General features: G+C 31.2%; 1 protein-coding gene across 7 annotated transcripts in view; it reads right to left on the reverse strand.

Moving 5' to 3' along the window:
• Window positions 1–4,619: 4,619 nt before the first annotated feature.
• LOC143231932 (uncharacterized) overlaps window positions 4,620–14,298 on the reverse strand; it is a 45,552-nt gene continuing 35,873 nt past the window's right edge. For all 7 annotated transcript variants that reach the window (XM_076466792.1, XM_076466793.1, XM_076466797.1 and 4 more), the window contains 2 exons: window positions 13,956–14,168; window positions 4,620–8,218 (listed from right to left, as the gene is read on the reverse strand). In XM_076466792.1, coding sequence (XP_076322907.1) covers window positions 8,111–8,218; window positions 13,956–14,168 — 321 coding nt within the window. In that variant the 3' untranslated portion in view covers window positions 4,620–8,110. The remainder of the gene's footprint in view (window positions 8,219–13,955; window positions 14,169–14,298) is intronic.

Consider the following 14,298-nt stretch of genomic DNA (forward strand, 5'->3'; position numbering starts at 1 on the left):
AATAATATTGTCTATCAGCATTCAAACGAATAGTGGATCTAGTCCGGGATTACCATATTCATATTTAGACCATTTTTTTTGTGAAGCGAGTGAATGAGCTGAGGTACTATTTATCAGTCAAATATTGTTACTAATATTTCAGACTTTCATGTTTTTTCTTCTTCAAATGTTGGCTGTTGGTTTTTAAGTGACGGAATAGTCTAAGAAAATCAAAATTGAAGTAATCATAAAGATAATTTTACAAAACACAAAACTTAAATAAGAGCAAGCAGCATAATTAAATCCTAAAATATATATAACGTCGTATTGTTGTTCTATTAAACTATATATTGAAAACAAATTAACTTCTAATCCACGTAACACTAACAAATTAATTTTTCTTCTAAACACTTTTTACGAGTTTCTACACTTTGTAATCCGTTGTAGGCCTAAAGTTACATCCACATTTATACTAACAAAAAAGTCAGATTACTTATTTGTAATAAATTGTATAGAGTAATTTGATGAGTACAGATCCAAAAAGTAACTGATTCACTATTTCACTGCAAGCTTTATTTATGACCAAATCTTTATACTAGGTATTTCGCAAAGCCTCTCGTTTATTAACATTCTTGAATATTCTAGAAGTAAAACTAACTATGGCCAGGTGGTTAACGCACTTGACTCGTAATCTGAGGGTCGCTGATTCGAATTCCTGGTCACACCAAACATACTCGCCCTTTAAGCGGTGAAGTCGTTATAATGTTACAGCCAATCCCACTGTTCGTTGGTAAAAAAGTAGCCCAAGAAATGGCGGTGGGTGGTGATGGTTAGCTAGCTGCTTTCCCTCTAGTCTTACACTGCTAAATTAGGGAAGGCCAGCGCAAATAGCCCTCGTGTAGCTTTGCGCGAAATTCACACCAAATCAACATGGGGTCCATGGGAACTGAATTGAAACAATAATAAACAGCTTTAATAAAAAAAGAATGCACTGTCGCCTGCTTTCTCGACATTGAGAAAGCATTTGACACTGTATGGTACAATGGTCTACGGTTCCGTATGAGTGAAATGGAACTATCACGTGGAATTATTTGCTGGCTCTCTAACGTTTTGGAAAACATGCTATGTGGAGGGAACTTTTTCGGAGTTTTTCACTCCAGATGCTGGCGTTCCTCAAGGAGGGGTGGTTAGTCCTATTCTCTTCATCATGTATACGAACAATATGCCACTTAAAGATCCAAATCATGGATATTCGTCACAGTTCACTAATGATGTAGCAGTCGCAAACATACAACCTCAACTAAATAGAGTATGTGAATATTGTCAAAAATATAGAATCAATATAAACAAAACATAAACACAAGTAGTGATATTTGCAAAGTCAACGAAACATCAAAAAGCACAACCACAGATTTACATGAATAGAGCACTTCTCCAGACTGCTACATCTGCAACATTTCTAGGATTAACGTGTGATTATAAATTTACATGAACAAACCATTTAAATAATACAAAAACTAAAAATTAGCAAAGAACAAACTGTGCCAGGAGTATAGCTGGTAAAAACAGTGGAGCAACACCTGAAAACATCCCTAAAATATACAAAACCTATATAAGACCTGTAATAGACTATGTCGCTCCAGCGTGGATTAACGTTAAGTAAAGAACAACTGAAAACCAAATTACAATCATTACAAAATACACTACTTACGACAGCATATAGAGTACCCAACACCATCTCTTCAAAGTTTATGCATAAATATTAAAACACACAAACAATAGCAAATAGACGTCTACATTGTACAATAAAATATATTGATAAAAATTAGAGAAATAAATGAGCTATTATGCGAACTCGATAGATATTGTATATATGATTAAGATAGTCCTAAACACCTCTCCCCGATTAATCTATATACTAGATCATTAAGATAAAATTGAAAAAATAAATAACAATAATAAATAAAAAATATTATAATAATTACGTGATATAATAAAACACGCCACCTATGAGCTAGACATTAGGGAAGGAACTGATAATGCAATATACATGGACCAATATTGATTGCCCTGAAAGGTGCCAGTGTAAATGTAAATTACTTTTGTCCTCATGTAATAATTATTAACATACTAAGCAGTTCACACTAACAAGGAAAAGGAGGGAAGAAGAAGTCAAGTGTTCCCGACCCTCCTGGATATACACACATATATACCCACACAACACAAGAAAGAGTGAGAGGTTTTGGTTTAATTACGAATAATTTATAATTCATAAAGCTTTGCTTTTATTTATAATTTCTTAAATACCATTTAATCATGTAAGCCTAACCTCTACTTATCTATATGTATTTGCACTCATTACTAAAATGTAATTTTTCTTAAAGTCCACTTTGAGATTTTGTTGGTCTTGTTATAAGACTAAATAGTTTCCAGTTCTTTTGTTTGTTTGTAGCATGAAGCTACACAATGGGTTATATATGCTGTGCTTACCATGTGTATCAGAAATCCAATCTTCAGACTTGCTACTAAGAGGCAGAATCAATAACAAGGAGCTAAATGGAAAACGTGGGCTAAATTTCTCAAACAGAAAATAATGTATAAAACATTTTTATTACCATAATAAAAATAAAAAAAAAAGACTCAAATCTCCAGTTTAAACAAATACCCTATTTCGAAAATCATAAATAATCTTTATAAGGAAAATGTAAATGATTTTAAAAGATTATGCATGAAAAAAATCAAAGCATGAATTAGTTAGAGAGACTTAAAAACCATGACAAAGATAACAGAATAATTAAGTCCTTAAAATATGTGTCAGAAATATATAGATTTGACTTGAGCAATTTTGGTCTTTAAAACTATTTATTATAGGTTTTACTGGGATAAGAAAAAAACATTTATATCTAGGATCATCAGGTGACATATAGACTGAAAACTAGATGTTTGTTTTGTTAAATTTCACACAAATCTACTTGAAGGCTATCTGCACTAGCAACCCTCAATTTTGAACTGATAAGATGAGAAAGGAAGTGGCTAGTCGACACCACCACTGTTAACACTTTCCCAACAAATAGTGGGATTGGTCATTGGGATTATAATACCCCAATGAAAGGAAGAGAATTTTATTGGATTGGTATTAGTCATACATTCTAATAATCAGGCCTAACTAGAAGTTGAAAAATTCCACTGACACACATTACTTTGGATGTAGCAAGGCCTGAACATTTACTCGTGAATCTTACTACTAAGTAATTTGGGACTGAAATAAGCAAAAGCACATAAAGTACATCACTCACTTTTGACTGACAACACAGAGCCTTTAAACTAAATGAAGAACTTAGTAATGTTATGAAAAACTATTTTTTAACAGGCCTAGTAAAAAAGGAAAGTCCATCTTGATTTTTTTTGCACACATTTCCTTAACTATCAGTACTATACTCCAAGTTATCCAGCACAACAGTAGTATAAAACACACAATACTGTAGTTACCAAGTAAAAAAAGTAAAAAGTCTAGTAAGCGATAAGTATATTAACTATTGAAAATAGTCCTTTGCTGAACTTTGTCATTAATTTGCCCTAAAATACAAGAATATCTTTTCAAACTGAGAAACAACTTCTTACTCAGGATGATCACATATATTAACCACATTTACGTTTTTTTTCTGGTCAAGGAACTTAGTTTTTGTGCTTGATTTGTAAAACATGGTAATCAAACTCTGATTTTGTAATTTGTTAGAGGATAGAAATCTATAAAAAAATGACCCAAGTCCTCAAAGAATATACAGAGAAATTGTAGAAAACAAATTTTGATGACCTGATCACTTGTGTAATTTTCTTTAGCACAAATGAAACTGCATGAGGAACATTCAACTTTGTTTCCTCCAACTCACACTGTAGTAGCTTGGACCACTGTGGGAATAAGAAAATACACTTGTTGGTTTACAATTTCTTCAAATGATAGTAATTTAACATATTATAATAAATAAATAATTTGTGTTAAAGTAACCAAATAATATGTTATTAATTCTTACTCTGTAAATCTTGTTTGAAAATTACTTAAATGTTATTGATAATAATTAAGTTTAACTTCTGAATCTAATTCACACCACAGCAATTGTTTATAAACATTAATGATATAAATAATGCCTAGATCAGTAACATGCATGTCACTTCCTGCTGGTTTGACAGAACCATGGTATCAACCAAAAGGCCTTAACTGTTCTGGATCTTGGAGATGTAGTTTGGTTGGCATAACATTGTCTATTTTACTTTCATTCATTGATTCTTAGAATCTGTGATAAAATAGGATATGCATTTTTTGCATATTCATCTAAAGTGGTCCATTTCAGATCACAGGCATGTAAAAATAACTTTTGAGAGCTATCTCTCATCTGTCTCCCACAAGCCACTGCTTATGTGATCTTTCGTTCAATACCACATCCTTTCATCTGGGCTGAGCAGCAAGAAACAAGTTTATCTGAAACAATATTTACACATGAAATGTCCCTGGTACCAATGGTTTGAAACTGTTAGTTTTTCGAATTAAGGTGATTAATTATCTTGGAGTTAAATTTACAGATTTTAACAAATATGGGTTCAGTAATTTTTTGTAGATACCTAATCATACAATATAAAGATGAAAAATACAAGTTTTATTTGACATTCTTTCTTACATAAGATTTTATATTTCTTTCAAAACACTAATAGAAACAGTTTCATTCTCCAATAAGACTTCTCTAAAGCAAAATTAAATTGTTTATTAATATCAGAGTTCTATTTCTAATACTTAACACATGATCTTCAAGAGTTTCATCCCAGTTACTACATTCACCAAATATTAGACTTACTAATAAATAGCTTATATTCTTCATCCATTTACAATAGAAAAGTTTCTGTAAAAAATCAAAATGTTGTCAATAAGTTTTTGATACTCAAAACACTCAGATTCAGCAGTTTCTAACTAAAGATCAGGTCATCTGTGATGTTATCTATAAATTGTACTATACATAGATCAGTTTTAACACTCCACCGCTATTGAGAAGAAAAACTTATAAACAGATCCAATTAGCTTTTATAAGCTATAAATCCTGACAATTGAATTATTTTCAATGGTTATTGCAAATTTAAAAAGATTTTATTTTTACAAAAGTCTCAAAAAACTGAAGTTTCAAACACACTTTTTATACAATATCATTTAATTTCTGCTAAAGTTGACATTCTTTTTTAAATATTTGAAGACATCACAGCAGAAAGTGCAACAACTTTATATTTTCAATCTCTACCATTTATCTTTATTGGAAAACTATTTTGTTAAAGTTGTATGTAGTGACATGTTTCTTAATTTAAAAATTTGCAAGTGACATTATTATTAATGTCTGCCAATTGCTCCATTGTTTTTATATGCATATCAAACAGCGATTATTTTGTACAATTCTGCAACTTAATAAATACTTTTAAATCTGCTGTATAGTATGCTCTTGTAAGTGTAAGCCTATAAAATTGATTACAAAATTCATTTTAATGTTAACTTTACAATACTGTGAATTTATGTCAAACTGTGACAATTCTTTGTAACTGACAATATGCAAACATGATGAGTATACATTTAAATTTTACTAAGGATCATACCATCACAGTTTATAATGCTTAATTATGTTTATATAACAACTTCTCTTGCTTAATAATACTGTTTCTTGGGTATGGAGATATTTTTATAAACATGACTCTCTTGATCATATTAGGGGTTATGTTTTATCCTAAAACCCTGAATCAGACTAGAAATAAAAAGTCTTATGATCTGTGTCTTGTGTTATACTAACATGTTAGTCTAAGGTTTATGAAAAATGCTCGACTACTTTTTAATCAAAATATAAACAAAAACATGTAATAATCAAATTTTAAAAAAATTCAATATTAAGTAATTCAAAACATTTTTTTTGCCCAAAGATCATAAATACATTTTATGTAAAAACTTAAGTAATCTGGAGATTAAGCAAAGTTTGGAAATTTCCAGTTTTAATGCACCTGATGCATAATGCACAAGAATTTGGTAAGTCATGAAAAATTTAAGATTACACTTTATAAATGAACTTTATCAGTAATACACAGTAATCATTTTTTTTCCTTTCTGTTTTAACAATATTTTTATCAAAAATATGCATTTTTCTTAGTGTAGATTTCATATTATTATTATTATTACCCTAGTTCAAAGAAACAACATGGCTGCTTGTTACATGGACTGCTAAACAAGAATGTAATTTTTTAACATCTACAAAACACTACGTTTCCAAGTTGTCTGGGGTAACTTAGGACAGTAACTTAAAGAATAAAATAGAAGATATTTTTGCTCGTGTTAACACAATAATTTAGTGTGAAGTTAATATTAAAATTTTTTATAACAAGAAACCATTTTCTATCCACAATTTTGTTATGATTTTTACTTATGAATAAATATTAGCATAACAAAAATCTTCCACAGGAGGAAATACTATGTATTTCTTTTCGACAAAATTTCTTTTTTCCACAGCTTCTGGTAACACTAAAAACTGTTTATCCAAAGCCTTGTAACTGTACTTTAATCACAGAGAAATATTACCACAACAATGAATTACAGTGTCATGTACATTATCTACTTATTTTTGTAAATTCATAATGGCATAGAACTACAAACTTGGACATTTTAATCAATGTATTTTACATACTTTTCACAACAATAATGTTTTACTGAAGCAATAACTTCATATAGCAATGATACAAAATTACAGAATTCAGTGTTAAGCCTAAAGTACGTACACTTTTAGAACGGTCTTATGTGATACACTGTATACAATGTTCACGATACATTTAAAAATACAATTTACATGTTAAGTATCAATATTTTACTAGTCTTTAACCAACTTAAAAATGTAAAAAATCACATAAAAATTCATAGCTATTGAATATATTTATGCTTTCATATCTGTGTGTTTTTTACTAATGGTTCGGTATTTTTGTTTTCGAAGTGAGGAAAACTCGTGACAGGGAAGAATTTAATATAATTTTTCACCATTCTTTACATGTGGCAAAGAAACCACATTTTACACTGTCAAATGTTTAAATAAAATATGACATCAGTTCTTAAATGTGGCCTGAAAGCACATGATATTACCAGAGAAAGCACAATTACTAGCAATTACACTGAAATGTTGAAAAGTACACAACACTTTCAAGAATGCATGCAGCAAAATATTACCATATATAAATATTGGCTTAACTGTACGGTTACAGTTACAACAAAGTAAATAATGCTAGTTTAAAGGAGGACTGAAACTGTTAACAAAAAATAACACTTTTTTTTTTCTTTATATTATTTTCTGCCTTATGAAAGTAGGAACTCTCCATAAAAAACATTTATTTTGACAAGCCTTTAAAGCTAAGATCAGCAAATTTAATATCCAAGTTTTTCTTGTAACTCAGATTATATGTATAAAAGAATCTTTTTACTTATTTAATCACTTTCAATTGCATTGAATATTTTAACGAAAGACACACAGGTTTTTAAATATAAAAGTAAACACTCACATTAGTACTTCTAACTGTTTATAACTGCAGAACATCTATATGTTTATATTTCAGTTGACATACTATGTCAGAATTACTGTTGGAAGGTACTAGAGAGGGATCTGGCCAGATGAGACATTTAGTTGTATATTATATATATATATCTACAAGAAGTGATCATTCTGAATCAAAGGTTGTAACACCTACAGAGGAGGAAGTTTCATCACAAGAATGCAGAAAAAGAATTCGTAAGTCACTGATTTTGTGTACATTTACAGGTTATTTTCAGCTTTACCACAACCTCAGCTATCTCTATGTATTCTACAGCTGCACACCATTAGTCTTGAGAACAATGTTTCACTGCCAGGTGGTAGAAACTATACAAAAACATTTCAATCACAAAGAGTACTTGAGGCGAGTGGAATACATATCAATGGTGAAGAAAACAACCAAAACCACAGACAACATAGTCTCCCAGTCAGTCTATGACAGCTAGAATAAAGTGTGGTTTACTTGCCTTCTTGCATCTGACCTATTTTAGTGTCGTTAGGTCCTGGTCAACTACCTGTTTATAGAATACTTATTGTCACCTTCATAATAGTACACAGCACCGACAGTATCCTGGTCGTCCCCCACCAACAGAAGGAGGAGGGGTCACTGGGGCAAAATAAGCATGAACTTTTAGGTCTGGTAGGTGGCTCTGTAAAACAAAATCAATAATTTAAGAAAAAAATTTCAAAACACAGATTTAATTAAATGATTCTTTTGCTGAGTAAACAGAACTTCCAATAAGATACTAACTAGTCCAATAGGAAAATATCTATCCAATAAAATGTTTGGAACTTGAGTGAAAAAAAATGCAAAAAACTGAATGTTTAATTCAGGATAAGCAGATAAACTAAGATACAGTAAGCTTCATGCATTTCTTAACACTGTAAATAAAACAGAACTCTTTGGCCATGTCTTAGTATCTTTACCTACCAACTTTCACCATGTAGATGTTAATCGATTTCTTTTTTTCGCTCATGGACAATTTAATGTTGAATTTTTGGTTTTAATATTTCCTATTGAATAAAAAATCTAATATTGATTAAACTTTCATCTATCCTGTATTTTTAAATTCAAAACAAAGACAGTTGTAACATGCATAAAAAGCAAGCTTAGAGTACAATTTTCTAATTGTTATTCACTACTTATAACTGCTTTACCTGAAATGATATTCTTAATATTATCAATTACAGAATGTTTCCTCTATATTTTGTCATCCATAATCTGTTTCTTGCTCCTACTTTTTAACTGTTATCCAATCAAACAGTTATGTTCTTAATCAACCACACAGAAGTTATTCTGACAGTACTATAACAGCACCAGAGAGGTCGAAAAATACCAGCCACATCTGAGCCTACTGTTAGGTAAAAATAACACTGCACAACAAAGTTTTTGCTTCTTGAACACTGTTGGGTGTTCCTTATAGATTTATGGCTGCTGATCATAAAAATCACATCCAAATTTGCCCACCACGTACCGTTTCATCAAAATCTTGGTTTCACCAGGACATTGCTGCAATGCAAAAATGATATCAGGGCAACTGGAATCCATCAATGCTTGCTGACTACTGTTGGACACTGCAACGTGATGCACCGGTCATTGAATACAAACAAAAATCAGGAGCAAAACACTTTTAATTATGTTGAACTTAATAGCGTATTAGAAACGTAAACGCAATTAAATATGTTATTGTCGGTAAACAGTTAACTGTCTATTTCTCGGAGTTCCTACGTGATGAAGCAAAACCAAAACTATATTTGTTCATACCCACTAGGTACCTGTCACAATCAGCAAACACTTTTCAGGAAGCAAAACTTTTCAAAAAAATTGTTGTACAGTGTAATGGAATGAAGTTATGATTATATGGAATAACCATTAATCTTAAACATTCTTTTTAGCAACAAAGGTCTCTGTACTAAACATCAACAGCCAATTACAGAATACAGTCAAACTTTACACAGTAGTCACAACATACTCATCAATAATGAGTAACAAAACAAGATACTCTACAGTCCAACAATTTCAATAAATTAGATTCTTCCTCTTGAGGGGTGAGCAATAAAGTTTACATCTGTAAAATGCAACTTCCTTGGCGTGTTTTTTTTTTATTATGGCAGCTGTTCATTGACAACCACCTAACAGTTGATTTCTGCTATCACAGCATAACTTGTTAACTTTATCACCTCGTGGTTTGAAGAAATTCAGTTGTTGAATAAAACAAGTTGTAAGATCATTACATTACTGCATTGAGATGACGTATCACATAAGCTGATAAATACTTATTTTTCAATATAAATATCGTGTGTGAAGTAATAAATCCTAGTGTAGAGTATAATGTCACTAACAAACACAGATATCCAAGTATGGTTAGCGTAGAGTATAATATTACTAACAAACACAGATATCCAAGTATGGTTAGTGTAGAGTATAATATCACTAACAAACACAGATATCCAAGTATGGTTAGTGTAGAGTATAATATCACTAACAAACACAGATATCCAAGTATGGTTAGTGTAGAGTATAATATCACTAACAAACACAGATATCCAAGTATGGTTAGTGTAGAGTATAATATCACTAACAAACACAGATATCCAAGTATGGTTAGTGTATAGTATAATATCACTAACAAACACAGATATCCAAGTATGGTTAGTGTAGAGTATAATATCACTAACAAACACAGATATCCAAGTATGGTTAGTGTAGAGTATAATATCACTAACAAACACAGATATCCAAGTATGGTTAGTGTAGAGTATAATATCACTAACAAACACAGATATCCAAGTATGGTTAGTGTAGAGTATAATATCACTAACAAACACAGATATCCAAGTATGGTTAGTGTAGAGTATAATATCACTAACAAACACAGATATCCAAGTATGGTTAGTGTAGAGTATAATATCACTAACAAACACAGATATCCAAGTATGGTTAGTGTAGAGTATAATATCACTAACAAACACAGATATCCAAGTATGGTTAGTGTAAAGTATAATATCACTAACAAACACAGATATCCAAGTATGGTTAGTGTAGAGTATAATATCACTAACAAACACAGATATCCAAGTATGGTTAGTGTAGAGTATAATATCACTAACAAACACAGATATCCAAGTATGGTTAGTGTAGAGTATAATATCACTAACAAACACAGATATCCAAGTATGGTTAGTGTAGAGTATAATATCACTAACAAACACAGATATCCAAGTATGGTTAGTGTAGAGTATAATATCACTAACAAACACAGATATCCAAGTATGGTTAGTGTAGAGTATAATATCACTAACAAACACAGATATCCAAGTATGGTTAGTGTAGAGTATAATATCACTAACAAACACAGATATCCAAGTATGGTTAGTGTAGAGTATAATATCACTAACAAACACAGATATCCAAGTATGGTTAGCGTGAGAGTATAATATCACTAACAAACACAGATATCCAAGTATGGTTAGTGTAGAGTATAATATCACTAACAAACACAGATATCCAAGTATGGTTAGTGTAGAGTATAATATCACTAACAAACACAGATATCCAAGTATGGTTAGTGTAGAGTATAATCAGTGACAAACACAGATATCCAAGTTGTTGAGTAATTTATATGCAAAAAAACGGCTCTAACTGCAAGTCAAATAAACACAACATAACCATAGAAAACACTCAAATACTAAATAAAGAAACAAACATAAACAAACGTAAAATTAGTGTAAGCCTTACTTATACAACAACAAACCCAAAATAAACCAAGTAAAGGAAGCTTTATACCTATATTAATATAATAAATAAAATTATATATTCAAACATCTAATACCGGTCTACATTTCGACACACAGTTACACAACCCCTTTCAAACATGTGGTCAGCTTCCGTCAGTTACCTCTTTCTTTGTGAACCTGACGATGACCGTAGAAGGTCAAAACGTTGTTCACTAACTAAACACAGCCCAAACGAGCCGTTTTTGCATATAAAAGTGTAGAGTATAATATCACTAACAAACACAGATATCCAAGTACGGTTAGTGTAGAGTATAATATCACTAACAAACACAGATATCCAAGTACGGTTAGTGTAGAGTATAATATCACTAACAAACACAGATATCCAAGTATGGTTAGTGTAGAGTATAATATCACTAACAAACACAGATATCCAAGTATGGTTAGTGTAGAGTATAATATCACTAACAAACACAGATATCCAAGTATGGTTAGTGTAGAGTATAATATCACTAACAAACACAGATATCCAAGTATGGTTAGTGTAGAGTATAATATCACTAACAAACACAGATATCCAAGTATGGTTAGTGTAGAGTATAATATCACTAACAAACACAGATATCCAAGTACGGTTAGTGTAGAGTATAATATCACTAACAAACACAGATATCCAAGTACGGTTAGTGTAGAGTATAATCAGTGATGACGAGAAACCCACTTGTTGAGAAATTTATATGCAAAAACGGCTCGTCAAAAACTGCAAGTCAAATAAACACAACATAACCATAGAAAACACTCAAATACTAAATAAAGAAACAAACATAAACAAACGTAAAATTAAAGAAGCCTTACTTATACAACAACTTAAACCCAAAATAAACCAATATAAAGGAACGCCTTTATACCTATATTAATATAATAAATAAAATTATATATTCAAACATCTAATACCGCCCTCTACATTTCAAACACACAGTTACACAACCCCTTTCAAACATGTGGTCAGTATAAGTTACCTCACCTAACAAAAGGTCACAGATATCCAAGAGCCGCTTTTGGTTAGTGTAGAGTATAATATCACTAACAAACACAGATATCCAAGTATGGTTAGTGTAGAGTATAATATCACTAACAAACACAGATATCCAAGTATGGTTAGTGTAGAGTATAATATCACTAACAAACACAGATATCCAAGTATGGTTAGTGTAGAGTATAATATCACTAACAAACACAGATATCCAAGTATGGTTAGTGTAGAGTATAATATCACTAACAAACACAGATATCCAAGTATGGTTAGTGTAGAGTATAATATCACTAACAAACACAGATATCCAAGTATGGTTAGTGTAGAGTATAATATCACTAACAAACACAGATATCCAAGTATGGTTAGTGTAGAGTATAATATCACTAACAAACACAGATATCCAAGTATGGTTAGTGTAGAGTATAATATCACTAACAAACACAGATATCCAAGTATGGTTAGTGTAGAGTATAATATCACTAACAAACACAGATATCTAAGTATGGTTAGTGTAGAGTATAATATCACTAACAAACACAGATATCCAAGTATGGTTAGTGTAGAGTATAATATCACTAACAAACACAGATATCCAAGTATGGTTAGTGTAGAGTATAATATTACTAACAAACACAGATATCCAAGTATGGTTAGTGTAGAGTATAATATCACTAACAAACACAGATATCCAAGTATGGTCAGTGTAGAGTATAATATCACTAACAAACACAGATATCCAAGTATGATGTTTGATGAAACAGACAAGTACCAATATTCAAGTCACTCAGTGACAATGTAATGTGTATGTGGCATAATCAACACAATGGAACAAGTGACTCAATAATGATGTGATGCATGATACTGCCCACATGAGACAATTGAAACACAGTTTGAGGAGTGACATCATTAATACACAGCCCTTCATATCTGAATAATGATTTTGTTCCTGTATATAAACAGTAACTTATGAACAAGAACTGACCAGAATACATGCTCACAGTCTAAGCTTTTGCATTTAACTTGTTTTAAAAATTCTTATCTTCTAAAACCATGTATGTGGAAGAAATGAAAACTTATTAGGTAAATAGTAACTGTTTACAAGTTAACAGAAACTATCTTATATGAAATAACATATTGTAAAACTAACTTTAAAATAAATACATAGAAAGAATAGTTATAAATAGACAGATACTTAAAAGTAATAACAGTAATCAGTGGTTTATTGTACAATTTTGCAAACACACACAAAAAAAATAGTTGAGAGCTACCTGTATTAGTCATTAATAATACTGATATAGCAAATGGAAGGTAGCCCGTCAATGCCAACACCACTCATTGCCAACCCTTTGTTAAATGAATTGTGTTTGATCACTGAATTATAACAACCTCATGGTCTATAATGGGTTTCAATCTGCAGGCTGCAAGTCCAGCATCCTAACCATAAGGCCATGTTAAGCTCCTGTTACAAGCAGGCCTCAAGCAATGACTTAGTTGAGAAAACAGTTGGCATGTCAGATTTAATGTAATATATAAAAGATCAATTAGTAGACAATGCAAAGTGCCTACATGGAGTTCTGAATCTAGATAAAGTTACACGTAAGTTAAAAACTCACTCGTAGCCTACGAATACCAGCTCTTGTGATCAGTTGACAGTCATATAACTCAATTCTCTGCAGACTGTGGCATGAGACTAGATGGTCCAGGGAAGAGTCAGTGATCAAAGGACAATTGTCTAATTCCAACACCGTCAAGTTGTCTGCAGTACAGCCATTGGCCCCCAAGTGGTGAATCCCATCATCTGTGATCAGTTCACAATGAGATAAGCTCTGCAACAGTAAAATTCATTCTTTAATACAACTTTGCAGAAAGCAAGTAAAGTTTAATCTTTAAAAACAAAAAATGCTTAAGTAATCCTTTCAAATACCTGATATATTTTGCAATGATTAATTATCATGT

Source organism: Tachypleus tridentatus, chromosome 11, assembly GCF_004210375.1.
Source record: "Tachypleus tridentatus isolate NWPU-2018 chromosome 11, ASM421037v1, whole genome shotgun sequence".
Lineage (NCBI taxonomy): Eukaryota > Metazoa > Arthropoda > Merostomata > Xiphosura > Limulidae > Tachypleus > Tachypleus tridentatus.